We start from the raw sequence: 26,528 nt of genomic DNA, 5'->3' as shown, positions 1-26,528 counted from the left end.
TGTGCTAAGCACTTGGAATGTAGTTAGTACAACTGAGGCACTGCTTTTTTAGTTTTTTTAATTCATTTACATGTAAATAGCCATGTGTCCTAGGTGAGACCCAACAGTCTAGTTCAACGAGCTCTGCAGGTAATTCTCTTACACACTAAACAGAATGGTTTCCTGTGTTTAGAGCTGGGCCCCACCCCCAGAGTTCCTGACTTAATGGGTTTGGGGATGGGGTGTGAGAACTTGACTGGTTAACAGGCTCCCAGGTGACGCTCTGATGCTGGTCTGGGAATCACTTTGAGAACCTGATGTAGAAAATGGACCACCTCTTTGTGAGGCGACCCCAGATCCCCAAGAGTGAATTCCATAAATGCCACAGAACAGATACTTTAAGTCAGGATATCCCAAATGTGCCCTATGAACTTCATGAAAATCTTGCTGTTTTCTCATGATCCAGTAACAAGCAGTGCCTGACTCACTGAGGAGCTCACAACTGGCAGCTGAACCAGCAAGTCTGAAGTCTGTGGGGCGGGCCTTCGGGAAGGGCTGGCTGGGACTCTGGGACGTGTGCTGAAGTTGCAGTTCATCAGTGGAATTTCTTCTTTGTTGAGGAAGCTTCAGCTTTGCTCTTAGGGGGTTTTCAGCTAATTAATTAATTTCAGCTAATTAATTAATTTCAGCTACCTAGATTAACTAGGATAATCTCCCTTGAAGTCAACTGATTAGATACTCAATCACATCTACCACATACTTTCAGAGCAACACCCCAATTAGTGTTTGACTGAATAATTGGTAACTGTAGCCTAGCCCAATTGATACATAAGAAAGATCATCCTGCTTGGAGAGTTAGTGTTCAGGGATCACATCTTGAAAGGTGTGGTATATGTTCTGGTCCTTGAAGAATGGGAGATTCTAGTCAGTGGGGATGAAGGGAATAGGTATTCTAGAGAACATGACTATTAAAAATTATCAAAATAAACAATAGAAGATGCCAAGACAGGAAAGTACAATTGGTATTTGAAGAATGGCTAGTTGTTGCTATATGACCTTTCTCTGAACCTCAGTTTCCTCATCTAAAAATGGGTTAAATACTTGTCATGACTATCCCCCAGAATGGAATGAGGTGATGTTTGAGGGTGCCTTTTGGAAACAGTAAACGCTGTGAATGCTAAGGTTATTTTATAGCCATGTTGGTGGTGGTAGTATTCGTGTGTGAACTTTGTGTGGTGAAAGAAACCAAAAAGTTTGGGCAGGTAAAACAGAGCCTGACTGTTGTGGGCTCTGTCTAAAATGTGTGTCTTTAATTTGGGGGGAAAAAGTATTTAGTTTCAAATGGATTAATAGGAAATAAAGGCATCCCTATATATGCAGTCATACCTGATGGCCGCAAAGATGCGGCAGCCATTTGCTCTCTGCCTAAGATGGCTCAACACTTTTTACAGAAGTGGGCCTTAGACCACGATTTTTGATGCTTGAGATAGTCGAGGTGAAGGAGAGTCATTTATTATAAAGTTATTGAATACTTTGCCTAAATAGGGAAAGAGAGTTAAACGATTTCCAAGAAAGTTGTTCCTAGGCAATGGCCACTGTAGCCAGTTGACTTGGTCATCAAAGAATGCACCAGAGAAGGGATGCCAAAGCGAGTGCCGTCTGACAAACTTCTTTTCTTTTTTTCCCCAGAGCTCTGCTCTGCAAACTAATTTTGCCAAGCAAGTTTCTGCTTGATTTTTAAAGCCCTGTGCGTTCTGAAGGAAATTTAAGCCATATGCTCCTGAGTCACTTATGCCCAAGTCATGAAAATGTTATTTGTAAATGTGATTTCATGTTTGAAGCCATTGTAAAGTATTTTTAGTAGATTTTCATTCTTCATCATGCATAATTTTTCTTGGTTTGTTTTCTTGTTTTATTTAAACCCGTTGTATATCAATCATCCTAACACACATCCCGTGGTGAGACACAAAGGAAATCTTGAAGCCAGGAGGGTCTAGTCGTACACATTTGAAGCGGCCAGGTTCTATCTGCAGAAGCTTATAACTGCTATCCCGCTTCCGTTTATGATGTTGTGTCCTGGGCTGCTTTTAACCTGGTCATACCCTGCCCCAGCCCCATCCCAGCCGGCTCCGTAAAAGGGAGCCCATGAAGAAGAATAGGAAAAAGGACAAATAATAGACCCAGACTGCCTCCTAGGATATATTTCTGTGTTATACCACATGATCCTTTCTTTCCAAAAGTGAGTTCATTTTCCTCTTTTACCTACTAATGTTGCCTGCTGGGAAGATTAAGATATTTCATGAAATGTCTACAAAAGAGAGAAGTAAAATTGACTTTAGGAGCAGTCCACAGCTTTTCATTCTTAGGGCAAAATAGATGATGGTGTCTGCTTAGGGCTGAGCTAATTGAAAAATGGTTTCATTTTTACCAGTGTAAGTGGGGGGGCGGTTTTTTGATTTTTTTGTTTTTCCTTTTTTTTTTAACCTCTGTCTCTTTGGAATCTCACGATACAGGCCAACTTTTATCTTTACATGAAGCGTCCTGGTTTACGTGTGTCTGTCCATCAGAGACATCTGTGGGCTGCAGAAGGGCACCAGAGCAGCCTTATGTTTAGGGTATGGTAGAGATTTGTCTCTGGTCTGAGCACCAGTTCCCAGGTAGGCGGCAGGTGTAGCATCCGACATGGTAAGAGGCATTTACTACCAGGAGGGGCAAAGACCAAAGGGGTTAAAAGTTTACTTCTCATCACTCTGAGCTTATGAAATACTTTCCCATCTTTTTTTTTTTTTAACTTGGACCTCAGAACTGCCCCAAAGGCCATGGTTTCTGGTTTTCAGTAGGTTATTTTTTCATGAAGAAAATGAGGCTCAGAGGGGTACTTTCTTAGATATTTCACAAGGTGATTGTGGCTACTGGCGTGTGCCTCTGTCTCCACTACACTATAAACTCCGGGAGAGCACAGATGTCCTGTCCATCCTGTGGGGACTTTTGAGGACTTATGTGGGCTTTTATTTTTAGAAACCCCACCTCGACCCTGTGTCATTTCACGTGTTGAAACATGTGACAGCCCATCCGTAGTATATAAATATATATTTAAGTAAACGACTATAAATATATATGTCATATTTATGAGTTGAGATATAAATGATTGATATGGTACGTTTCATAGGCATTTAATCAAATACTTATTACTTTTCAGTTTTATAGATTTTTTTTTTTCACTGAGGGAGCCACTTAATTGCTTTGAGATCTCAGACGTTTTCACAGGCTTAGTCCCTGAGCACTGTTTCTACAGTGGATAAAGCCATGCCCCTGCTCTTATTCACTTCTGTGCACCCCACACCTATCACAGACCCCCCGGGAAAGTGCTTAATAAATGTCTGTTGGATGAATGATCACCTAATAAGAGAAAGAGTGAAAGAATGAACAAGCGAATGAATAATAAGTGGTGAAGTCTGGCATTATATTAAAGCCCATGTCAGCCCTGGATGGCTATTTCTTTTACACGGCCGTCATGGTGGACGTCCCCCAAGCTGTGCATTCAAAACGTAGTCCTTGTCTTTCTCTCGTTGTTCTTTTCCAAGCCAGTTTCCTCCTCTGTTACAGCTAAGGCACAAGAAAGAACAGGCTACAAGTTATTTGCGTTTTGGTAGCTCTTAGGAAGGAGTAGCTACTTTAGGGTGATAATTCTTTTCTCTGTTTAATTGCTATAGTTTATTTGCTTTGCCTTACAAGTGTGGGATAAATGTGGTTATTATTAATATTCAAATACTCAAGTAAGTTTCTTGACAAAACCAAAGAAGTGTTTTTTTGCCTGTCTTTTTTGTTTTGTTTTGTTTCGAATTCTAAGTGTTTTCTCTCAGGTATTTCTCATTGTGATACCTGTGTTTTCACGAGACGTGACTTTTTTTTAATCCAAGGGTGAATCTTCGTGGTCTGTCTTCAGAGTTCTTGGATTTGGTAGCTATTGAACATGTTGGAAAGCTAGAGAGCCCCCTTCTTATGAAAGAAAGAAATACAAAGGGACTACATGAGAGGGGAGAGAGAGATGAAGATTGTGTAAGAGCCATCCTTTTCTGCCTCAGCCCTGATTTCACCCCTAGAAAAGTGGATCCTCATTTTTCTTATGTAAATGGACACCAGGAGCAATTTCTCCTGTCAGCTCATCTGGATCCCCAGGGTCTCTAGATGGATCTCGCTGGATGGCTCCAGGGCAGACTAGGGCTAAACCAAAAACCTGCAGCGCCCCAGGATGGCTGAGTCTGTGGGTCAAGGCAGGAGCTGGAAATGGTGGAACTTAACCCTCCATCCATGAAAACTCTTTGGGGTTCAGTCATTCAACAGATTCTGATTGGCCACCTGCCTTGGGAATACCGCCATGACCAGGCAGACTTGTCTCTGGAGTCCAGACGCTCGATCAAGCTCTTGCTTGAGGTATATTTGAAATGGCTTTGGTTTTTATTTCTCTTTTTTTGGTTGGATTTGGTTGTGTGCACAAGTGTCCTTGTGTATTCAAAAGACTGAAGCCTTCAGTTTATAAACTGAAGTTAGAGGGGGGAAGGAAGCCTATAACATAAAAATTGGAAATGTAAAACTTCAGTTTCTCCACTGCTATATTCTTTTTATGTATTTCTTTTAAGATCTCTTGATGGACCTGGGCTTCAAAATAGAGGGATACAGAACCCTTCTTGAGTTTGTGCTGCCTCCCTGGCACTACCCTTCCTCATGGGGTTCCTACCTGGACCTCCAACCTAGGCACTCTCGTTCACGTTTGTTATTTTCTTTTTCCAGTGTGTGTGTATGTGTGTGTGTGTATATGTGTGTGTGTGTGTGTGTGTGTGTGTATAATTTTTTTGATTGTCCTTAAATGATCTTTCTCTAAACTCATCTAGACCATTTAACTTGTGGCAGGAATCCCAAAGTATATTCTCCCCAGAGAAGGAACAAGATTTTCCTGGCATCAATTTAGGGAAATAATTACTCAAGAAAATTGTGTGAGATGTTTTCTTGCACTGGAGATGCTCGTGACTACGAAGTGGTTGCCTGACGGGGGGGACCTCAGGCCTAGTTTTGTCTAAAGAAGTTGGGAAAGTGGTGTTTTCTTTTTTTTTAAATTGAAGTATAGTTGATTTACAGTGTTGTGTTAATTACTGCTGTACAGCAAAGTGATTCAGTTATACATAGATATATATATATATACATTTTTAATATTCTTTCCCATTGTGGTTTATCACAGGATATTGGATATAGTTCTCTGTGCTACACAGTAGGACCTTGTTGTTTATCCATTCTACATATAATAGCTTACATCTGCTGACCCCAGCCTCCCACTCCATCCCTCCCCCAACCCCCTCCCCCTTGGCAACCACCAGTCTGTTCTCTGTGTCTGTGATTCTGTTTCAAAGATAGGTTCATTTGTGTCATATTTTAGATTCCACATCTAACTGATATCATATGGTATTTGTTGGGAAGGTAGTATTTTCATATTCCCTTTGCTACTCAGCTTCCTCATGATTTGCCATTTACCCAAAACTATCCCCCTTTGAAGATTGGTATTTCTTTATTTAGAGCAAAGTCCATTGCCTTGGGAGTGTTTCCAAAAACAATTCCTAGATATGGCCTCTCACTTTCCCTGCCCAGTCCCCCTTTTTTTTTTTTTTTTCTTCCCGGCCGCGCCGCCTGGCTTGTGGGATCTTAGTTCCTTGACCAGGGATCAAACCCAGGCCCTCAGCAGTGAGAGTGCAGAATCCTAACCACTGGACCGCCAGGGAATTCCCTATTGTCTCTTAAGGAGTGATAACCAGAGAAAAACCTTGATGTGCTTCATTCACTGACAAAATCACAGCTGATCATACCTCCCTGGGAACATGTCTGTGAGCCTTAGCACAACTCTAGGGCCAATAAGTAAGAGTATTCTGTCCTAAAACTGCAATCCTGACTGTTGCCCCCCTAGCTGCCCACTCCGGAGCATCCCCTTTTGTTCACATGAACTAGTTGGTAGCACAACGGCTACGTCGCCCACAGTAGACGTGAGGGTTTGGGGGAGGAGGCCCACACTGCCTCACAGGCTTTCCACAATCTTGACAGATGGACAGCCGGTGTGTTTCTCATCCAGGATGCCTTTTATGCAGCGCTGGGTGTCATAATTTAAGTAAATAGTTAGAATTCTGACCCTCCTATGCCAAACACTCAAAGTTCTAAGCATACTTCGTTGTCAAATTTAAGTCTTAAATTCGGTTTGCAATTAACTGGGCCATTTGCTTGCTGTTGAACCAGGTGGGAGGAGAAGTCGGTCAAGGGACAGAATTCTTTGGCAGGAGGTTAACAGCCTACCAACTGCACGTTGGATTGTCTGTGGCCTGGCTTCAAAGAGAAGCCACGGTTCTAACACAGTCCAGTTATGTGTTACCTGTGTGGCCGGCTGAGCTGCCAGGCGACCCCTTGTGCTTGAAATCTTGCTGGAGCACCTCTGGCTCCTCTAGGACATTCATTTCCCTGAATTCATATATCAGGTTGCTGTCCCGGGGCAGGGAGAGAGGAGAAGGGAGGGTTAAGAGGGGACCCCCTGGTGCCTTGGTGTTGCTTCCAAATCTGCAGCGGGTCCTGTGACCGCGGCCCGCTGTGGGCATCTAGAGTGATCACTGTACTGTGCTTGTGATTTTTTTTTTTTTGCACTTGATCATATTGCATATACAAAACTTGTGCTTTATTTATTCTGCCCCTTGCCCTTTCAAGAGGCATCATCTTTTTATAAGAGGCCCCAAACCAACAGGGCAGTGGTGAGAAGCTGTGTGTTTGGTACAAGACACAGGTTTCTAGTGCTGACAAATCAGACTTGGAAAACAGGTCACTGCCCCCCTGAGGCTCCTGTCTTCATGGAAAAGGGACCTTTGTGGTCATTTTGTTCTGTGCCTTTGTTTTCAAAAGGAGGAACTTGAGGCCCAGGGAGACGAAGGGCCATCACTAGACCTTGCCTCTTTGATTTCCCAGTTTGGACTTTTGTCTGCCCTTCAGCTCCTACTCCGTTTTGTTTTGCATTCCCTATGGCCTTGCCTTCGTGACTGCCTCCTCTTTTTCTCTGTAAACATTCATGTGAAGTACATTTGATTTGCTTTTCAGCCTCGCCCGCCCTGTGTGTGTCCAAAATAGCCACCGGAATTCATGAGAACGTTGTGTCTTCAGATGTTTATAATCCAAAAGAATCCCTCTCGGTTTTTTATAATAAAACTACTTGGATGTCGGTATTTTATGTTGGGAAGGCGAGCCAAGTTCACAATGCAGCAATTACAACGCAATGCATTATGTATAATTTGTCGTGCGCCCCAGGAGCAATGGTAAACCGTGAAATGCCGTCCTGGCTCCACGGCACAATTAGCAGGATCAAACGCTGCCCAGAGAGGAGCACAATAGTTGTCATCCGAGGTCAATAAAAGTAAGGAAAAGTTCCGATAAAAGCGGTACACCCCAAATTGTATAAAAAGCAGCCCCTATACCAGGCTGCAAATATGTCAAAACCTTCATTGCTAATTGAGGAAACCTTTTGAGGTTTAACAGCTCATAAATTTGCGCTGGGAATGCCCCCATTGTTCTGAGGCTATAAGTCTTGTCTTTGAAATTTAGCAGTTGTACTTTTATATTATTCCTCCAAGAGTACCATTGTAAACATGAAGGGTTTGCATTTTAACATAAATTTGAACAATGTGGTTTGAAAAGAGCTCGCCACATTAAAGGGAGACTGTTTGGGCATGTTTCATAAATTCTTTTTTCTATAGTATTTAAAGCTACAAATGACTCATGGAAGTGTGTTCCATTTAGATCAGTCATACTGGTGTAGCAACCTTGCTGGGGCTTTTACCGCCCTTGTTTTTCCTTCCCTAAGAGTACCTGTGTCGGAAAACAGGTCTAAGCCTTTGGCCAAGTCACTTGCCCTTAATCTAGAATCTTCAGATCCATAGAGACAATTCTGGAAATGTTGTTCCATTTGGTCTAAATAGCAACAAATCTTGTAGCTTTGGATGGTCTTTTTTTTTTTTTAAACTCAAAATCTCCCCGTTATTAACTTGCAATTTCTTCCTTTTTCCATGTGACAATTATAGTCCCCGCCCCCCCATGCCCTCAGAGCCTCCTATGTTTTTTTTTTTAAAGAACCCACTAATTTTTTGCTGAGCCACTGGCTACTGTGAAGAAAGGTTGGATGGTAAAGGAGAAATGTGGGAGCTGGTTTCTGAAGCAGCGTGGTGGGCGGTGTGTGAGGACCACTGCGCTTCCATGCAGTTCCTGGGGGCCCCGACCTCGGGAAGTCACACGCCTTCCTCGAGCCTCAGTCTGGCCATCTGTGAAATGAGGACAGTAGTTACTCCTCCACATCTCCCTCCTGCCCATTCCTGCTGCTTTGTTCATTTATTCATCCATGGGGAGGTGAACACAAACCCGCCGTGTTCTCACTCCACAGAGCTCACCACCTAACGAGGATGCACTCGGCTGGGATCATCAGAGTCCCATGTAACTACTAACTGTGGCATCATGTGCTTTGGAGAAAGGGGACATGATCCTGGGAGAACTTAGGGCAAAGGGGGATGCGGCCACTCTCCTGAGAGCTTGGGGAGGCGGGGAGGGGTCCCTGGGAGTTGGAGCTGTGGGAGGGCAGGCTTACTGGGCTGCGTACGAAGTTTGATATTTGTCCTTGAATGAAAGGAAACTCCTGGAGGGCTTTAGGCAGAGGATGAAGTGGATGAGATGCGTGTTCTGGCAAAGCTCTCCAGCTCCCCTGTGGAGGGTGGTTGGTTGGAAGACCAGAGCAAGGGCAGGACATCATCTAGGGGCTCAGGCACCAGTGTAGGCTCACGAAGCAGGTGGCTCAGGCAGGGCTGGTGACATGGCAGGTGCAGGGAAGGGGGAACGAGTTAGGGGAAGGTTCAGGTTACAATGACAAGATTTGGTGGCAGGTTGAAGGGGGCACATGAGGAAGGGGAAGCTGTCTAGGATGACTGGGGTCTGGGTGTGTGTGACTAACTGGATGGATGGTGGGGACATTCCCGGGGTGGGGAAGCCTGGAAGGGGTTATTAGCGTAATAGCAGGAACCACTGACCCTCTGTTGCTTTGAGCCAGGTGCTGGCGTCCTTTAGTTCCTTCCATTCAGAGCAATCCAGGGGTAGGTTCCTGCATCCACACAGATAAGAAAAGTGAGGGTTGGTGAGGAAAGTGACTTGTCCAGGAGCACAGAGGAAGGGGCAGAACCCGTATTCAGGCTCAGCTCTGTCTGGCACCAGAGCGCGTTCCCTTCCCGTGCTGCCCACAGAGCCGGGTAGCAGAAGGCACTTGTATAAAACACCGATGTCCACTCCAGACTTGAAAGGGAGGTTTGGATTCTTCAGGATGAAATGGCTAAAAGGGAAAACGATGAAGTCTGGTGACATGACCAGAGCACTGAGAGACCTGGGTTCTGATTCTGCCCCCATCAGCTGTGCAAAACGGGAGACCCATTTACCCACTCTGGGCTTCCGTTTCTGGGCTCTGAACTGAGCAGATTGGATTCCATCATCCCAAGTCCTCCCCCACCCCACTCTGAAAATCCATGATTTTTTTTTTTTGGCTGCACCGTGAGGCATGTGGAACTTCCCTGATCAGGGATCGAACCCGTGCCCCCTGCAGTGGAAGCGCAGCATCTTAACCACTGGACCGCCAGGGAAGTCCTGAAAATCCATGATTTTAAGATGCGCTGGATGCATCTCACACAGAATCTCCTTTCCACACTTGACATGGTATCTTTAAAGCTTCTTTCTTAAAACTACAGGTAGGCCTAGGATGGACATATATACGCTACCTTGCATCAAATAGATAGCTAGTGGGAACCTGCTATAAAGCACAGGAAGCTCAGCTCAGTGCTCTGTGACCACCTAGATGGGTGGCATGGGGGGCTGGGAGGGAGACCTAAGAGGGAGGGGGTATATGTATACATATAGCTGATTCGCTTCGTTGTACGGCAGAAACTAACACAACACTGTAAAGCAATTATACTCCAATAAAGAAAAAAAAAACCTGTAGGTAGGCCTTGTAGTACTCGCTTTTTCTCTGGCTACAGCAAACACTTAGATGAAACATCTGTTTCCAAAGATGCTCAGAGAACAACATATTCCTCCCCACTTATCTAAATCATCAGTTATCCAAGGTAAGCCTCGCTCTAGATTCCTAACTTGGAATTTAAAGTTCAAAAAATTTCATTCTGTGGTCTCCCTTTCTGTTCATAAAGTAAGTTTTGTTTTACTAGAAATTATTTAACAGACATGTAAGAATAAGCCATTTTTGTTACCGAGTCTCTCTCCCCAGCACAGCCCACTTTAGAATCACTTCTGAGCCATTCTAGGTTAGTTAGAGGCAGGCTGTTTCACGACTGTGTGCCAGCGGTCTGAGAAAGCCCCCGGCTCTTCCTGAGGCTGGGAGGGCTTGTTTATGGGAGAAGTTTCAGTCACAAGGCGTGTCTGTAACACACGTACTCGAGCCCACACGCAAGGATGCACGCACACACACAAACACACATACTGTCTCTCATTAGTGGATCAGAACTTGGTGTGGGTGGGAGTGGGTTAATCAGACCTAAAAGCACAAAAAGTGGCAGTTCAGCTCAGGGTTACGTTACATACCATCAGAGCAATATTTTTTTGCGGTTTTTTTTTTGGTTTAGTTTAGTTTTGTTTTGTTTTCTCGGCCGCTCCACAGGGCTTGTGGGATCTTAGTTCCCTGACCAGGGATCGAACCCAGGCCCTTGGCAGTGAAAGCGTGGAGTCCTAACCACTGGACCGCCAGGTAACTGGTTAAATACCACCAAATACAAAAACAAGCGTGTTTTTAAGATGACCGTCCAACTTCCGGGATAGTTTATCGCATCCCAGAACTTCACAGCCATCCCGCTTCTAGGCCAACTCTGACCCACAGGAAGCATTTCTCAGCTTCTGGTGCAGAGAGCAAGGCTCCTGCCTGTTGGCGTTCTGTGCAGATGCTCTCACCCTGCCGCTTATCTCAGTCAGAGCTGCTCCGCTCTGAAGGGATACGCTTGTGTCGTCCTTACCTCCCAGCTTATCTAGGCCTTTGCCGAGGAGCCCACCCTGGTTTTCTAAACCACCAACCATTCAAAATTCGTGGGGCTCGGACCGCTGACAAGGATGTCATTCTTCTTCCAGTTACTTTCCCTCTTGGCTCTCCCGCCCCCTCCCTCTCCTGCCTTTTTTTTTTTTTTTTAACCCAGCAAGTGCATCTGCCGGGGCCCTTGCATTGCTGTTTCCTTGTGGGGTTGAGCCGGTGGTTCTCGGGGTGCCCGCCCCACCTTCACCCTGACATTCATGCACCTTTGAGACCAGCTGTGACGCACTCATTGCAGGCTTTTCCCAGAATAGTTCATCTTCCTCTGTTTCCACCTGAGAGAGGAGCATGCCGGCAGCTTCTAGCTTTTGTGAGAGCTTCGAACCATGGTGTTCTCCTTGGCTTCTCAACAGCTCAGGGACAGTTTCCTAGGTCAGGGATTGTTTTCATAATTCTGCGTTGATATCAGTATCTCTTGATGTGTACTTATGCACCAGTCAGGCTTATGATATCTGAAAAATAGAAATAATTTGAATGTTTACAGCATTCAACATGGATGTACGTAGTACATCTCATATCTTGGCCTACTTCTGGATACTGAAGTTCTCTAATGTAACGGAACCCCAGAGCCCAGACCAACTTCATGCACTTGTTAGAGGAAACAAATAGACTGATTTGTATTCTGAAGCCTCCTGTCACCTGTTCTCACCCACTTATGTCTCAGGGTTTGAAAGCTGGTTGTTGGCTGAGGCCAGAAACCAAGACTCTTGGGCCTTGAAATTCCCTACCTGCCACCATTTACCCACATCTCTCTCACGGTCCTCTAGCCCCGTTGGTCTGGCCTGGGCCCCTGGTTCCTGGCCCCCTCTCTGCTCAGCCCTGATAGCATATTAGTTGGTTTTTTGTTCATTCACCAAACATTTATGACGTGCCCACCAGGTCCCAGGCACCTGGGATCCAGAGGTGAGTGGCTTTGCTCCTACGACTGGGTGAGTGGCCAGTTTCGTCCACTCTCATGTTATAACTAATAGAATCTTCAGGAAAGCTGGGTTGCGTTGGTGTCTTACTTTTAAAATTCACATCATCCAGGATTGAGCACGGCACAACCTGGGAAACCACCAGAGCTTCTGGCTCAGGGAGGATGTAACAAAAGACCTGTGTGTACAAAACCAGATGCCGTGTTGGTGCTCATCGTTAGTTACAACCAAACAAAACCCCAGAATGTAGTACGGCATCCCTCGGATCCCAGTTTCTCAGAGTGGGGCTGGTAGCATCAGACTCACACGAGGTGCTTCTGAAAAATGCAGATTCCTGGGTCTCACCACAGCCGTTGATCTGGGATCTCCCAAGTTAGAACCTAGAATCTGCCTCTTACCGTGCTCACCCACATGAAAGTTTGGAAATTACTCTTCTAGATCCAGTGTCTAGTCTCTAGAGCGTTGACGTGCTGCTGCGTGTTTCACAGGACTGTGACATGGGAGCAGTGGGAAGGTGTAGGGCCTGTCGCATGGCTTATTTTATTTGCTGCCAGTCAGTCCGGCCACCAAGCCTAGGGTCAGCTGTCCCAAACCCCTTCCCTCCCAGGCTCCACGTCCTTGTTTCTCCTGACAAACAGTCACTGGCAACAGTTGTCCAGTGTGACCTGGACGTTACCCCTCAGTGGTTGGTCTTGGCAGAAGTTCCCGATCTAAGTTTCTTTGTCCCTTTCCAGAGTTCTCCTCCTGACTCTCCATCTTTTCTCTTTCTTATTCTTTGATTTCTTGGGATGATATTTACTTATATTTTTCTATGCCCAAAGGTTAAAAGGTATTTTCAGAAGATTGAGGTTTCTGTGGGAAATATGGGCTAATTCCAAATGGGCTATGATTTTAAAAGTCAATGAAAACATTACCTTGGGCTGTTGCTTAAAAAGCTGGCCATTGGGCTGTCTCTGATTTGAAACTCAAGTTGAAGGGAGTGAGAAAAAAATGAAACAGGTCTAAATGTCATCAACAGTGCTTCTCTCTGCCTCCGTCTGAGAATCTGGGCAAAGAGCAAGCACGTTGGGGATTTTGTTGTTTCTGAGCGGGGGACCTGCCCCTGTTCATGAAAAGGGGGGGGGGGCACCATCAACTGACGTTTTATCCCTTGGAGGGAGGGAGCCGCTGTGCCAGGCAGTTACGAACCCACTGCTTACAGCAGGGCCTTATCCACCAGGAAGCACGTCTGTGCGCCCCTCAGGTGACTGAGGGTCTGTCCAGCACAGAGACAGCAGAACCTGCTGAACCACCCGTCCCCAAGCTGCCAACCTCAGAGACGCCTTCACGGCCTCTCTGATCCCGGGCTGACCAGCACAGCAGCAGCTGAGTGCCTGGGATCCCAGGCTAAGGAACTGAAAACATTCTCTACGGAGGAACCGTTGGCGCTTGGAGGCCATTGTAGATTTCCAGGACTCACAGAACACTCCATTTGTAAGCCCTGGTCCTGCCCACTGTGGACCAGTGCATCAGGCACAGTCAAGTGCGTGCTAGCTGGCCTTCCTTGCCCTTGCTTCCTCCCTGCTAATGCCAGCTGGGGTAGCACAGGAGAGGGGCAGAAGGAAAGAGGATGGGGGCAAGTGTAAGTGGGCGTGTGGGTAAAAATGTAAGCCAGGAAACAGACCACTTTGATTAGGCTTAAGTAAAGCAGTTTTAGAATTACTGCATCCGGGATTTGGTGTCTTATCGTCACAGATTGTACCTATTTGTATCTATTTGTATCTATTGTATCCAAATGTATCTATTGTATCTACTCTTCTGATGTGGAGTTAGAGGGATCCTGATCGTTCCAGGAAGATGCACTCAGCCATGCAAGGCAGTATGCACCGTAGCAGGAGTAAATCCCGAGTTCAGAGCTGGTTAAAATACTGTATCCACATCCGTACCCATAACCACATCTGTCTCCCAGGGTCTTGTCAGTCTCCTCTGCGCTGGAAGAAACCTGATATGACACAGAAACTGCTAGATGCTGGCGAATAGTCCCCGGGTTTCAGACCATCTAGACAATAAACAACTGCATAATATTCAGTGCAACGGCTTCTGTAGAGCCCATCTGTTTCAAAATAACCCTAATTCTGCTTACAGTGCGGAATGCTTTGTTGACTGGAATTTGTCCTAGTTTTCTTCAGCAGATTGAGTCATGAGCCTCTGGCTCCACCTGCCGGCAAGTGTAAATACTGGCGTGAAACCCAGGGTGGATATTTTCAGTTGAAAAAAAAAAAAAAAATCCGAGCTGATTCTAAAAAGCTAGTGTAGCTCCGAATCACCTGGGAACTCATTAAAATACGGTAGCCTGGGCTCCATGCCAAGCCTGCCAGATCGGAAACTCTCAAAGCGCTGTCCTGGTGATGCACGCGCTCACCTCTGTGCTGGAGAACCTGAATTCAGTGACGGTCAGGGGTGACCCCCCTGTACCTGCTCATCGTCAAGCAGGGAGAGTGACAGAGGCTGCGTGAGGGACCCACTTCTACCTATTCCAGTTTATCCAGGTAACTCTTGGTGATGAGAGTTAAAGCTTCATTGCCTTGGAGCTCATCAAAAAATTTTAAAAGTGGAAGAACCTGGCAAACACTCCTTAACCCAGTGCTCAAGGTTACATCACCAGTTCATACGATCGGATGGGAAGGGCACTTCTCCTCCGCGGTCTTCTTCCCAAAACCCTAACCCCAGAGTAATGATGAGGAAAAGCATCAGACAAACCAAACTGAGGGACGTTCTGCTGTAGGCTGGCGCTGCGCAGGACTGTCAAGGTCACAGGAAATAAGAAAAGACTGAGACGGTACCACAGACCTGAAGAGACTAAGGAGACCTGACAACTAAATGGACTGTTGGCTTTAGTTGGGAAATTAGTGGCAAAACTGGTGAAACAGAGAAGGGAACAGAGAAGGGAAATTAGTGGAAAAACGGGTGAAATCCAAGTGGAGTCTGGAATTTCATTAATAGTAGCGCACCCATCCCTGTAAGTGGTTGATTTTGACAACTAGATCATGATAATGTAAGATGTTTGGCTGTATTGCCTTTGTAACTTTCTTTAAATCTAAAATTATTCCAAAATAAAGAGTTTAGGGCTTCCCTGGTGGCGCAGTGGTTGAGAGTCCGCCTGCCGATGGAGGGGACACGGGTTCGTGCCCCGGTCCGGGAAGATCCCACATGCCGCGGAGCGGCTGGGCCCGTGAGCCATGGCCGCTGAGCCTGCAGGTCCGGAGCCTGTGCTCTGCAACAGGAGAGGCCACAACAGTGAGAGGCCCGCGTACCGCAAAACAAAAAACAAAAAAACAAAAGTTTATTAAAAATTAAAACGTTGGGGCATGGGGAGGGACACTGAATTAGACCAAATTAGTTGGAGGAAGTTGCCAAGAAGCACAGCATGGCCAGTTCTCGGCCCAGCTGTCAGAAGTCATGACCAGGCTGGCTGATGGGGCAGGCAGAGTAGCTGCCCGGACTGCAGGCAGTGGAGGACGCAGGCTGCTGGTGTGGCCCATCTGCACCCTGCCTTCTTAGGCCAGCCAACCCTGATGGCTCACTGAGAAGCGAACAGCCGCGGATGTTGCACCTCTGTGCGGAGGTCTAAAATGTCCAATCCAGCACCTGTCATTGCACAGATGAGGAGCCCGAGGCCCAGGGAGAAGTGCCTCGTCCAGGGTCCTCGTGGAGCCAGATGCAGACCCACATCCAGCGAAGTGTGTTCTTTTCCCCCAGTGATTCTCAGTGATCTGATACACTGTCTGCAGCAGAAACGCCGCCAGGGTGGGTTTTCATTAAAATGCACCTTCCTGCTCTCCAACCAGTTGATGCGTAAGAATCTCTGGCTGTAGGATCTAGTAAATCTGCGTTTTTAACAAGTTCTCCATTATTGTGCACATGAAAGTTTAGGAATCACAGCAGCAAACCAGACAGCTGTCCCGTTCATAGAGTCTCCAAGACTGCCTGGCTTTGCCCAAACCTCTTGCATTTGAGCTACTGAAAACTGGGAGCCTAGCTCTGACTCCTGCCTTCACCGGCCAGTTGGTTGCTGTTCTATGGAAACTGTGCTCATGGGACGGGGCCGCTAAAGGCCAGCAAGGGGAGAATTCAGCCGCAGCCACTCTTTTACGATGATGCCATAGCAAGTGGCAGGCAGCAGGGCTGGAACCCAGTGGGTCTCGGGAAGACGCAATTTTACATCTCTTTGAGCTCAATTTATTATAGTTTAAATAATCTCTTACCCACTTCCCTCTCCTAAAAAAAAAAAAATTAAAACTTAAAGATAATTAAATTTAGAAAATACTTAAATTAAAACTTACTCAAAGATAACCCCATGATCAAGAAGCAAGAGGAGGGGTGGTATCCAGGCTCTGAGGAAAAGGCTAGAAGTTCCATCCTGCTTGTCCTTCCCCTGCCCCCGCCACCGTGGCCCCATCTTAACATCATCAGGAAATCCAGCCATAAAAAGGCAGTGGAAGGCCTCCTCTGTCTAAGAGATGACGATCAGAGGGTCAGAGCTGATAAAGGGCCAGGAGCCGGAGAGGTCAGAGATTTGAGCAGGTAGACATTTGGACCTCGGGAATCCTTTAAGGTTGGAGGGTCCAAGTCCAACAACGATGCAGGCCAGGCGGGAGGTACAGGGCAGCGGCCCTCTCTGGGGGTGTCCTGCTAGGGCCCTGTTTGCGGGCAGGTATGGGACCTCTATCAGAAACATCAGGAGAGGCCCCAGGCCGCAGTTGCCTGTCCTGGGCAAGTCAGGCACATTGGCCCTGGAGCTTCAGAGAGGAGTGTGGGATTTTAATAGTCCAAAGGGTCTTCATCTTTTTTCTAGCTTTGTCCGTACTTATGTGTGTGTTTGTGTGTGTGTGTGTGTGTATGTATATATATATATACATATATTTTTTTTTTTTTTTTTTTTCCATCAGAACTCCCTGCCCACAAAAGACTTCCTCATTCTACTTTCAGTTTTCTCTTTTCTGTTGTAAAATATGTTCTCAAATCTCTCCCTCCAGGCAGGGCCCTTGTCTGGTTTCTCTCTGCTGTCCGAGCCAGGCACGTAGGCCCTCGTGGGTACTAGGCAATGAGAATATGGAAGCAAAGGGAGCCCTGCATCTAGTTTTCCAAGAATTTTCTTATATCTGTCCAGTAGATATCAGTAGGTGATTTTGAATTTAAAGAAAAAAAGAAAAAAGGTACAGCCCCAAATTATATGGAACTGGGAAGGCTGTTCCTCCAGAGGAGATAGTCAACCTCTTCTCAGTTTCCAGAATCAGCTGATGTGATTGGGTAAACTCCATCTGAGGCACCTTCAGATTGCTGGCCAAAAGGCAAGCTGTTTTACATCAAAGAAAATTTGAAACATCCTAAAGCCATTAAATGTATATAAAAGGTGCTTGAAAATCATTCCTAATCTCATTTAAATCCCTCTTGATAAAGTGTTAAGGTGGTGACAGAATTGTGAAGGGATTTAAGACAGATTGATTTTTAAAAATGGAAAATCCCTTTAGTATTAAAATTTGCATCTGGGCTTCCCTGATGGCTCAGTGGTTAAGAATCCACCTGCCAATGCAGGGGACACGGGTTCGATCCCTGCTCGGGAAGATCCCACATGCCGTGGAGCAACTAAGCCCGTGTGCCACAACTACTGAGCCCACGTGCTGCAACTATTGAAGCCTGTGTACCTAGTGCCTGTGGTCTGCAACCAGAGAAGCCACCACAAAGAGAAGCCCACACGCAGCAACAAAGACCCAACACAGCCATAGATAGATAGATAAAATCTGCATCCATTTGTTTAAAGAAATATGTGCTTCATGTTACAGTGGTTCCTAATGGAAGACCCTCTTCTCCTCAGCCTCTCTTTTTGCTGCCCCTCCAGCCCATCGAGAGTTATTTCTGTAAGAATTTATAAGCTGTTCTCTGTTTAGAAAATACATGATATAGTTAATCACCAAGGCTGACTTTTGCAACTGGGCCTCTTGCTAAAACCTTGTCAAGGGAGATCCTAATTCTAGATACTTTGTTATCCAGAAGATCTTACTGTTTGCAGTGAACCTTATCTAAAGCAGAAGGTAAAATTTCCTGCTGTTTTTTAAACAGATCCTGCTTCCAAATCAAGTTGAAAGGAATAGTATTGTTCGGGTTTACAGATTCTGGTTTTGGGGTTAAGGAAGACAACTAACACACCTCATGTCTGGAGCAGAGTAGAAAGGGATCTAGGTGTGACTCTTGCCTCAGTCCCTGACCAGCTGTGTGGCCTTGGTAAGTTCCTTGAAATCTTTAAGCCTCCATTCTTCTTTCTATAAAACAGACAAGGAAATTCTACTCAGAAGGATAAGTAGAATAGAAACCACATACAGCGATATGGTGAGTCTCACAAACATAATGTAAAATGAAACAACCCACAAAAGGTACATATTATATGAATCCATTTATGGACAAAAGTAGACAAAATGAATCTCTGCTGTAAGAAGTCAGTGGACCGCTTCTGGAAGGGAGCCCATGGAGGCTTGTGAGTGCTGGAAATACTGTATTTTGATGTTGGTCCCATGTGTTCAGTGCATGGAAATTAATAAAGTTGTACACTTTTTAAAAGGAAGGGAGAGTAAAGTAGAGTGAGCATGTAGCAATTGCCCAGCAAACATTTATTGTCTCCTCTCGGACTTTCACTTTTTGTTCTAGAGGTCATACCATGTGTTCTCGATATTGCAAAAAAAACTCTAGATCTGACAGAGTGGACCCAATATTTTAGGTTACTCGAATTGCTAACTGGGTTATTAAGTTGATTATAATTATCAACTTAACTTGATTTTGAAGCCTGTTGATTTGAAGTCAGTTGTGTCCATTAATGGTCCCCCAAATTAACCAACTAGAACAGAGAGAAAAGTACAACAGGGAAAGTAGCAACTGAGTTGATTTCCATTCAGAGCTTCTCATTTGGGGATTCCAGATACTGTTTCAGAACTAAGAAATCCCACCACTGTTGATTTGATCAGTTGAGGAGTGGAAATGTGAATTTTTCTCTCTCAAATCACATCTAAATGTTACCTTTATTGTAAACCATAATCTAACTTCCACCTGTATGAAAGTTACGAGATTTTTAGGTGAATTTCAAACTTTTTTTTTTTTTTTTTTTTTTTTGCGGTACGCAGTCCTGTCACTGCTGTGGCCTTTCCCGTTGCGGAGCACAGGCTCCGGACGCACAGGCTCAGAGGCCATGGCTCACGGGCCCAGCCGCTCCGCGGCATGTGGGATCTTCCCGGACCAGGGCACGAACCCGTGTCCCCTGCATCGGCAGGCGGACTCTCAACCACTGCGCCACCAGGGAAGCCCTCAAACTCTTTTTAAAGCAATGGACGGATGGATAGATGATAGATCATTATAATTAGTGCCTCAAAAAGGAAAGTGCTCGTATTGTCCTTGGGCACCTCCTACTTTAAAAGAATATCTTGCTAATTGTTGGGCTTGGGGGTTCCTTCCAGGCCTTTTTGGTCATAGTAAATGACTTAGCAACTGTCCTGTCAAAAGACATTTTGGAAGCTTTAGAATTCATGGAATTCTAATAAAGTAACATTTTTGAAAGAGAGAATATGGGTCCCATGCTGTTGCCCTCATTTGACAAAAGCAATCCCAGAGAGTACAGGAATATTTAGAGGTTTCTTGGTTTAAAAAAAAAAATTTTTTAAGTGATTGCCTCCATAGGTCCCCAATTTAAGGGAAAGATAAGCCATCTTGAGGCTTCACTTTAGTATAATTTCACTGAATGGCATAGAGGGCTCGTCAGATCACGGGCAGGACCTATGAATACAGCAAATTAAACATCTCTATTTACAGGGCTGGCGAACAGTAGGGGAAATGGCCATCAACTCATGGCATTCTTTTTAGCAATTCTTATGTGGATGAAATTGCTTCTCCTCCCTTAGATGTAAAATGCAGAGGTTACTGCATTATACATAAGGGTAGAGAACTGAAAATTTTTCCATCAAGAACCACAAATCAATAAATCTTATGATCTCACTACTGGTGCTATAATTGAGCTAAATCTTCTTAAACTAGGCACTGCTCCTGAGGTCCTTTGAAGCATGCTCACTGTTTCTTTGAGTAAAATTGAGGGCTGACCTCCATTTACAGGACCATAGAAGCAAGGCTCATAAATACTAATGTTCTGTACCAAGTTCATCAGAGCAAGGCTGTTTCACCCAGACCTGTAAATGTTCAATGCATGATTTAACTCAGTGGAGAAAAGAGGTCTCAGCTGGGCTCTCCAGTTTTCGCAGTGCCCGAAAGTCACAAAAGTGTGCTGGCATGTGGAGGTTGTGAATTACCTTTTTCGTATCTGTCTCTTAGAGGACAAGTATTTAGTAAGTAGTGACTCCACACTTTGTACAAAACACTGCCAACTGGTCCTCAAACAGAATTGGGCTCTATCTTTTAAGAAGTCTTTGGTCATTTTATTTGGTATCTGTCTTTTAGCCAGTGATATGAACAGGTAGCCATTTAACCCATATGGTTCTCAGTGATGTTAGAGGTTAGAAGTCCTGACATCCAGTGCTCATCAGGCATTAACTGCACTGCTGGCACTCAGCTAAGCATTTTATATGCATCCTCTCTTATTCTCTCAACAGTCCAGCAAAGGAGCTACTGTTACTATTTGCATTTTATAGGTAAGGAAACTAAGGCCGCGTGAAGGTAACCTACTTGCTCAAGGATGTGTAGCTGTAAGTGGAAGAGTCAGGATTTTATCCCAGTCATCAGACTCCAGAGTCACGGCAAGGACCCTGGCAGCCACCTTGTTCTGCACCCTCTCCCCTGACAAGTGAACCAACCAGAGCCTGCCGGAATGAAGACTTGCCTGGGGTGTCCTCTCTAGTTCCAGGCAGGGCCGGAAGCATCTCCCATTTTCCTAGCAACACTTTTTCCAATATACCCATGGGGACCTCTTCTCCTTTTGCCGTCTAGCTGAGGCCCATCCAGATCCTTTTCTGTGTGCTTAATAAATATAGGTAGATGTGGAAAGCGCATTTCTTAGACCCTTTGAGAAATGCCTGCAGAGGGTCCTGGAGGCTAAGGAGAGAAATAATAGGTCATGTGACACAAGCAGAAAATATAGAAATGGTTTAAAAATAAATGACAAGGTGGAGAATTGGAAGACAGAGCTTAGCTGAGGCGGAGGGGAGGAGCTGGAGGCCTGGTCCCCAGTGTGGCACTGACCCAGAGCGCAGATGTGACGAACAGGGTCGGGGGGTTGGCTGACTGACATCAAATACATAACTGCCGTCAACATATCACAGGTTAATTTAGTCTTGAAAACTTGCCAAGAAAACTAACTACCAGCAAGAAGAATGCAGTTCAAAGGCTGAAATGAAGCAGTTAAATCATTCTGCAGACAGTCAGGTGGCTTTGATGTTAACAGAAACACTGAGTTTGAAGGATTTAAAATACCCATAAAACATCCACATCAGGCGTTGTCATTATTGTTGTTTTGTTGCTATACACAAGGCCTTTCCAGGGGTCCTAAAAACCCAAACCACTCTAGTAGTCAGTAGAATTTAAGGGGACCCAGTGCGGGAACTTTGTAGTCACATCTGTGATGACAGCACAGCCCAGTCGATTTGAGAGCTTAGGCTGGATCTTCTTCTTTTTCTATTTTCAGATAACGGTGAGCTCCCTGCATATCCTTGAAGGAAAGGGACCCTCTGGGTTCTGGCAGGAGGATGAGGCACAGCGAAGGGATGTGATAACATACTCGGCATGTTAGTAGGATTGGCAGTGTGGGGCTGTGGAAGAGGAGGAGAGCTAGAACTGCAGCCGGAAGACCGATAGGTGCAAGTTTTTGCTTGCCTTCACGCTAGCTTTGTGACCTTAGGTGTGTCCCTAACACTCCCTGAGCCTCAGTTTTTTTCATCTGTAAAATTGGCATCATGAAATTGGGAGTAAAAGCTAATTCAAATTGGATACCTTAAAAGGCTCTTGTGGGGCTTCCCTGGTGGCGTGGTGGTTGGGAGTCAGCCTGCCGATGCAGGGGACGCGGGTTCGTGCCCCGGTCCGGGAAGATCCCACATTGCCGCGGAGCGGCTGGGCCCGTGAGCCATGGCCTCTGAGCCTGCGCGTCCGGAGCCTGTGCTCCGCAACGGGAGAGGCCACAGCAGTGAGAGGCCCGCGTACCGCAAAAAAAAAAAAAAGAAAAAAAAAGGCTCTTCTGAAAGAGTGATTATTGTTCCTCTCTTAATGTGAGTTTTCTACTTCAGCACGTGGCATTTCTTCTGTTGGCCCAGCCGTGGTTCTCCTTAAATGCCCCGAGCATGGGTCTAGAGAGCATTTGTGCCGGCTGGCCATTTTGAGAGCTGAACCCCCAGAACCTTCACAGTCTGCCCCCTCTGATTCCTCCCTGCATTTCCATTTATGGAACAGGCTTTTCTTCTTGGACACTGTGATTCCCTTTGGGAGTCTGAGCATCTTTCAGCATCTATGGGCTCGTGCCCTGTGGCCTGGAGTCAAGATGCCACGTTGAGCTTGCTTCTAACTCCGCCCACAGCCAGGCCTCCCAGTTCCCTGCCCAGCTGGAATGGGCTGTCACACACTGGCCCGCGCTCATAAGTACAATTAAGAATGGACTTGTTAAAAACAACCGTTAAAAGGAAAGCAGGAGTTGGAGCTCATTGTATAAAGCACTTTTAAGCAATAAACTAATGGTAATTGGATTCATGAGTTTCTCTGTAATTTCAAAGTGTTTACCACTTTGAACAGAGAGAAATTCCTTTACAAATGTATGTGGTGAAAACCATATCCAGTAAAACTTTGAATCTTATAGTATTCATAAAATCTTTATGGTAAAAGTCTTACACGTTTGAACAGCATCTTTAGTGAAAGTTGGTAAAATGACATATACTTCACTTATCAAAAAACCTCCAAGTGGAGTTTACCCAGCGAGAGTGAGTGCCGGGCTTGGCCCACCAGGATCACTTCTGGGTGGACTAGTCAGGAAATGTTACAAGGGGTCCAGCAGGGGTAATTCCCTCACATCTCAAAAGGAAAGGACAATCAGACATGGGTAAGTGTTGGGGTCTCTATCACTGTGGGGGAAAAAATGTAAAAAGGGGTTGCTTTTGACTGCCTTTTTAGAAAGTTCTCATTGTCTGACAACTGAAATTCTAGTGGTGGCTTAGCAAACTGACTCTTAGTTTCACACTTTCTCTAACATCTTTTCATCATTGTCTTAACAACCACCATGTCAATATATTACCTGTCAGCGTCTCCGACAAGGTACCACGCTTGGAGCGAGAGCGGGTGGGGTCAACTGTTCACTTGTTTTCCCTCCTGGCTCTGACCCTCTTGCCCATCCACCCTTCCCAGCTAGGCCAGGGCTTCCAGAGTCAGTTGTGTCAGAACCTCAGAGGGCAACGTTGAATGTGGTGGTCTGGCCGTAACATATACCTTTGGAAGTCATAGGCATGTGCCGCTGAGTCAGGCCCTTATTTTTCTTGAACAGCTTCTGTGTGTGCGGGGCTGTACCGGGCACTGGGGAGCAGAGAGAAGCATCAGAAATGTTCCCTGCCATTTGAGAGCTTGTGATTCCAGTAGGAGAGAGCAGCGGTATGCATAGTGGCTGCCCTGTCTTGTGGGATGTGGTGACTGTTGTATGCGGACCACTGAGAGGAAGGTGCTGGAAGCTGAGGAACTTGAATTGGGAGAGAGCTCTTCCATTGGGGGTGGCCAGAGGGCAGTGCGATTTGGATGGGGCGTTGGAAAACGAGTAGGACTTTCGACGGAGGGAGGTGATGGGAGTGGGCCTCTCAGAGTGAGTTTACAAGGTTAGCAGAGGCTCAGAAGGGGAAAGGTGCAATCTTTCTGGTCCGCATGCTTAGACGTGAACCTACTGTTTGCATGTATCCATCAGTGACGCCCTGCATGGCTGCCTCATGGAGGATATTGAAGCTCTTTCATTAGATTTAGGTTTCTGGGTCCTTGAGGTCAAGGACTGTCTATTGTTATTCCTTTATTATCCCCTTACAGTGCCTGGAAGAGTGTTTTTTTAATGCAGTGATTGAAATGCTTATATCACTGCAAATTATATGTTCTGTTTGTAGCCCCGAGAAACCCTTTTCAGTGATGATTTCCATGGCCCATATGATCTTCAAATATTATGCCTGCATTTTTGTCTGCCTGCCCAGATATTGGTCATTATGGTAACACAGCCCCTGCTCTATGGGCCATGATGCCCTGTGGGGGCTTGTGAGTTTCAGGCAGGCGTGATTCCCACCAGCTGGGGAAGTACAGGAGGCAGCAGGTTAGAGGGAGGAAAAGGGCCCAATAGGAGAACCCTACGAGCACACTGGGTGAGGATATTACAGACAGTGACAGTTATTTCTGGGCATTAAAAGAAATAAAGTAAGCCCTTGAGACATTTTGGAAATTAAATGATGCAAATTGTGGAACATGATGGAAAAGAACATAGAAATGGGAGGATTGTCAAGAAGTTTCAAAATGAGTCAAATTAGTTTCATGGACTGGACCTCGCTAAAAATGTTTACTTTTTGTTGAAATGTAGTATTGACCTCTGAAATATGTTTGTTACATTTCTGTTTCATGCTAATATAAAGATGACACCCAAGCCATCTTTTTTTCCCCCTTGGGAATCCTAGGATGCGGTGCCCTGTAAATGTCAGGACAGTGGATGGGCAACGCTTGATTCTCCCTTGTGCTTTCTCTCTACAGGAAATCGCAGAAATAGCCCCCCGGCCTATCGGTTCCATCTCACACCAGAAGAAGAAATGAGGAGAAAGCGGCTTCACAGATTCGACGGCCAGTGAGGTGACCCAGCCATGTGAACAAATGTGATCCAGCTGTGTTACCATTGCCCCCAAGCCCCCACTTAGTTTTGAACAAAAGCAGAGGGCACTATGACCGTCCCAATTGCTCACATCTGCCGTGGCCCTTCGTCCTATGGCCTCTGTGAGTCTAATTTGCAAGCAGATTGACATCTTGAGACCAGGCTTGTTGGATGCAGCTCACAGCCCTCTGGGAGTGGCCCACCTCCTGGCCTTGTCTTCTTGCAGACAGAAAGTCAGCGTCTCCACCTAGGGTCCAGTTTCCACACTCATTTCTCTCACTGCTGACTCAGCCTTGTTTTGTCTTTGAAGACCGTGACCTTCGCCAAGAGGTTTGTGTTCACCAGCCCAGAAGATCAGGCCCTCATTCTGCTCAGTGCTCGACTTGGAAGGAAGCAGGGAGCCATCCCTCATCCTCCTGGCATGTTGCCATGGTGACTTTCCAGGAACAGGACGTGGCTACCATCGCAGGCTGTCGTTCCGGTCTCCCTTGCCCAAGCGCCTTGGCTCCTTGGGCCCCCCATATCTGGATGGTGGTTGCAGTGAACCTGCTTTGCTATGCTATCACTCTGCCTTCACGGGATGTGTAATTGGAAAAGCTTAAGTAAGACCTCAGATGGGAAACCACTTACACACTCCATGACACAGCAGGCGGCATCCACAGTTGGGCTCCCAGCAGCCTCTCCAGTGGCGATGTACCATCCCGGAGATGCAACTTGTATTGAACTAACCAGCAAAGCAGCCAGAGTAGTGACCAGTGGGTTGGTCACTGAGAAATCCCTCGTGACGAAGTATTTTTTTCTCATAAAAGTGCCTTTTAATTGACCACTGTTAACAGCCGCTTGTCCTACTCACCCGTCCAAGACACTCCCCAAACCCACAGACTGCAAGTCACTTAAGGTGTTTCCTGGTGCTTGTGTTTCATGAATAAAAGGAAAAAGTCACATATCACTGATGTCTTATTTCACTGAGATATTTACGTTTAAAGGGAGTTAGAAGCAGAAAAGGATCTTCCTGTTTTGCTTTATCTGGCATTTATATAGTTTTCTGATTATGAAAGTAATATATATACCTTGTATATGTATAAAGCGAACATCTGGCAGGAAATGTACCCACATGTTCACAGAGGTTATTTTGGAAGGTGGAGTGCATAGGAGTTTGCTTTCTGTTTTTTACGATTTTGTATTGCTGTCTTTTAAAAATGTGTGTATACGTATGTTACGTGTACTACTTTTGCGGTAGGAAAACTGATTTATATAATAATAAATCAAGAAATATATAATCAGGAAAATGGACTCTATAATAAGTATTGTGGATCCGTTGATAAAATTTACAATATAAACAGAAATACAAAAAAATACATGTGCGATTTAAAAAATCACCGGTATCCCCACCACTCAGAGGTACCCAGGGTTAACATTTTGGGGATATTGCTTTCTCAGTCTTTGTATACATTTGACAGATTTGGAGCATACCAACTACGCAGTTTTGTATCCGGTTCCTAATCTGAATTGACCTGGGAGAGGCTTTGCCACTTGCATGTACATGAGCTAAGAAAATCACCACGTGGGACCTGGGAGCACCTTGACCTGCCAGCTGGCACGTGTTACCTGAGCTCCTTGGGTTAATTTTTGATTGATATAAAGCTACGTACAGCATGTTTAGAGT

The 26,528-nt window shown here is 45.6% G+C and overlaps 1 protein-coding gene across 11 annotated transcripts in view; it reads left to right on the top strand.

The window, feature by feature from the left end:
- Nucleotides 1-25,806, top strand: part of RHBDD1 (rhomboid domain containing 1) — a 115,109-nt gene extending 89,303 nt beyond the window's left edge. For all 11 annotated transcript variants that reach the window (XM_073807196.1, XM_073807195.1, XM_073807190.1 and 8 more), the window contains one exon: nt 24,748-25,806. In XM_073807196.1, the coding sequence (XP_073663297.1) occupies nt 24,748-24,842 (95 nt within the window). In that variant the 3' untranslated portion in view covers nt 24,843-25,806. The remainder of the gene's footprint in view (nt 1-24,747) is intronic.
- The last annotated feature ends 722 nt before the right edge of the window (nt 25,807-26,528 follow it).

This window comes from Tursiops truncatus, chromosome 7 (assembly GCF_011762595.2).
Source record: "Tursiops truncatus isolate mTurTru1 chromosome 7, mTurTru1.mat.Y, whole genome shotgun sequence".
NCBI lineage: Eukaryota > Metazoa > Chordata > Mammalia > Artiodactyla > Delphinidae > Tursiops > Tursiops truncatus.
Note: the sequence above shows the minus strand (reverse complement) of the source record. Positions and strands in the feature narration are given on the sequence as shown.